The sequence below is a fragment of the Etheostoma spectabile genome, chromosome 20 (assembly GCF_008692095.1).
Source record: "Etheostoma spectabile isolate EspeVRDwgs_2016 chromosome 20, UIUC_Espe_1.0, whole genome shotgun sequence".
NCBI lineage: Eukaryota > Metazoa > Chordata > Actinopteri > Perciformes > Percidae > Etheostoma > Etheostoma spectabile.
This window is the reverse complement of record NC_045752.1, coordinates 18720831-18722958: the sequence shown is the minus strand read 5'-3', so window position 1 is coordinate 18722958 and position 2128 is coordinate 18720831. Positions and strand designations below refer to the sequence as shown.

General features: G+C 36.2%; 1 protein-coding gene across 1 annotated transcript in view; it reads left to right on the top strand.

Moving 5' to 3' along the window:
- The first annotated feature begins 414 nt into the window (after positions 1 to 414).
- adi1 (acireductone dioxygenase 1) overlaps positions 415 to 2128 on the top strand; it is a 4886-nt gene continuing 3172 nt past the window's right edge. Inside the window, exon 1 of the mRNA XM_032500139.1 lies at positions 415 to 685. Coding sequence (XP_032356030.1) covers positions 557 to 685 — 129 coding nt within the window. The 5' untranslated portion in view covers positions 415 to 556. The remainder of the gene's footprint in view (positions 686 to 2128) is intronic.

The window sequence follows — 2128 nt, the reverse complement described above, 5'->3', positions numbered from 1 at the left end:
AAAACAAAATCAACATCCGTGACAAAAATATATTTTTGTTATAGTAAAATTATGGTAAATGACTCAAAGGATTTCCATGTTCAAAAAGGAGTAGATAGAATATTCTACCCCTTTTTTCTATTTTAGTTAAATACATATATATATATATATATATATATATATACAAATTTATTTTACAAACTCAAGGTCCAGATAAAAAAAAACATTACATATTACAAGAGGGGTACACACAAACATAAATTCATACAGACATACTGATTACCACATATTACATAAGGGGATCATACCAAACACATATACTTACCTACCTACCTGCCTACTTACCTACAAAGTGACGCATGCGCGACTCAAGTCTGCACTCGACTCACATCGGGGAGTGACCATAGACTGTGGGAGTGACTGCATAACAACCGTAGACAGATAAAGAGCAACCCGTGATCCCGGATCCATGCACACATTGTAAACCGGAAGTGTGGCTTCAGTCACGTGACATGTAACAGTAACAGTATTTTCTGTAGGAGTCCAGTTGTAGAAACTTCCAGCGGGTAGTTCCAGCATGGGTATAACGTTGGAAGCCTGGTACATGGACAGCTCCGATGAAGACCAGAGAAAGCCGCACAAACTGAACCCAAACCAGCCCGTTTCCCTGGACGACTTGGAAAAGCTCGGCGTTTTTCACTGGAAGGTCCGTTAATGAATTAGCGCAACAGTTTACAGCCATGTTAGCTGCTGCCTGCCTTAAGTTCCTACATAACAGCTATTGTGTCAGAGTAAACTCATTCGTTTATATGGTGAGTAGCTAACGTTAGCTAAAGTCAACGTTCGCATTCAACAGCTAGGCTAACGTCACTTAGCTAGCTAGCTAGCGGGTTAGATAACTGTGACCCTCAATGGTGGAAGAAGTAGTCACAGGTACGTCACGTTACAAGTACTAATACCACTCTGTAAAAATACTCTGTAAGACGTAAAGGTCCTGCATTGAAAAGTTTACTTAAATATATTTGAAATGTACTTGAAGGAATACAAGTACGTTCTCAATGCAGAAAATTCCTCACATTTTTGTACTACACATATTGTTGGGTAGTTTCATTTATATTAAAAGTTTTAAAAAAACTGCAATGTGTCTTGTGCAAAAATCTTAATTTGTAAAGTAGCTAATTAAAGATGTCAGATGAATGTAGTGTGGGGAATAGCACAATATTTCTCTCTGAAATGTAGCAGAGTAGAAGTAGAAAGTGGCATGAAAAGAAAAGTACCTGACATTTGTACTTAAGTACAGTACTTGAGTACATTTTCTTAGTTTTATTCCACCTCTGCCCTCTACAACTTCAACATGACAACAAATATGCCGACATTTTGGTTGTAGTTCTTAACTGAGTGAGTTTATAACGGTTGGGAAAACAAACTGTATAACAGCCAGTGGCCAAGCATTAGGTTCAAATTACTTCTAGTTTCCTTTCATACCGGTAGGTAGCTAAGCCCGTTATTCTACTGCCAAACATTATCATTAACGTTACATGAGATCAGAGATGGAACAATTCAACATTTTGCTGTACAAATAATTGTCTCAGAAATAATTGCGTTTAAACGACATAAGTGTCTCTTTCAGGCTAAAAAAAGAAAAGAAACAAAAAATGTATTACTTTTGAAAACAACTTTTTATCTTTTGGTTAAAGATGATCTTTATAGCTCTTGCTGCCTCAAAAAAAGTCAAGAGGATGCTCAAAGATCTATCTCACCCCCAGACATTATTTAAACTGACTGAAAAACAGTTTTTATCCTAAGAGCCATGATTAACCTTAATGCCTCTTGTTTTGAGTTGTAGGATGAATCATGCAGCGAATGTCTTGTCTGTGTGGTATGCCTGTGTTTTAACTTTCCCTTTTAGTCAAATAACATACATTTTTAAAGGGACTTAAGAGACTTTATGCACAGTATATACATACAGATATTTATTTTGCACTAAGAGGACTGTATTCAATTTCGTTGTACCTGTAACAACAATAAAGACTCTATATTCTATATATTACCATTATGTGACCCAGATAACGTACTCACACTACACACAGCCTATAAAGATAACAAATCCTCTTTATTATGTTAAAACATTTTTCTAACTGTATCCCCC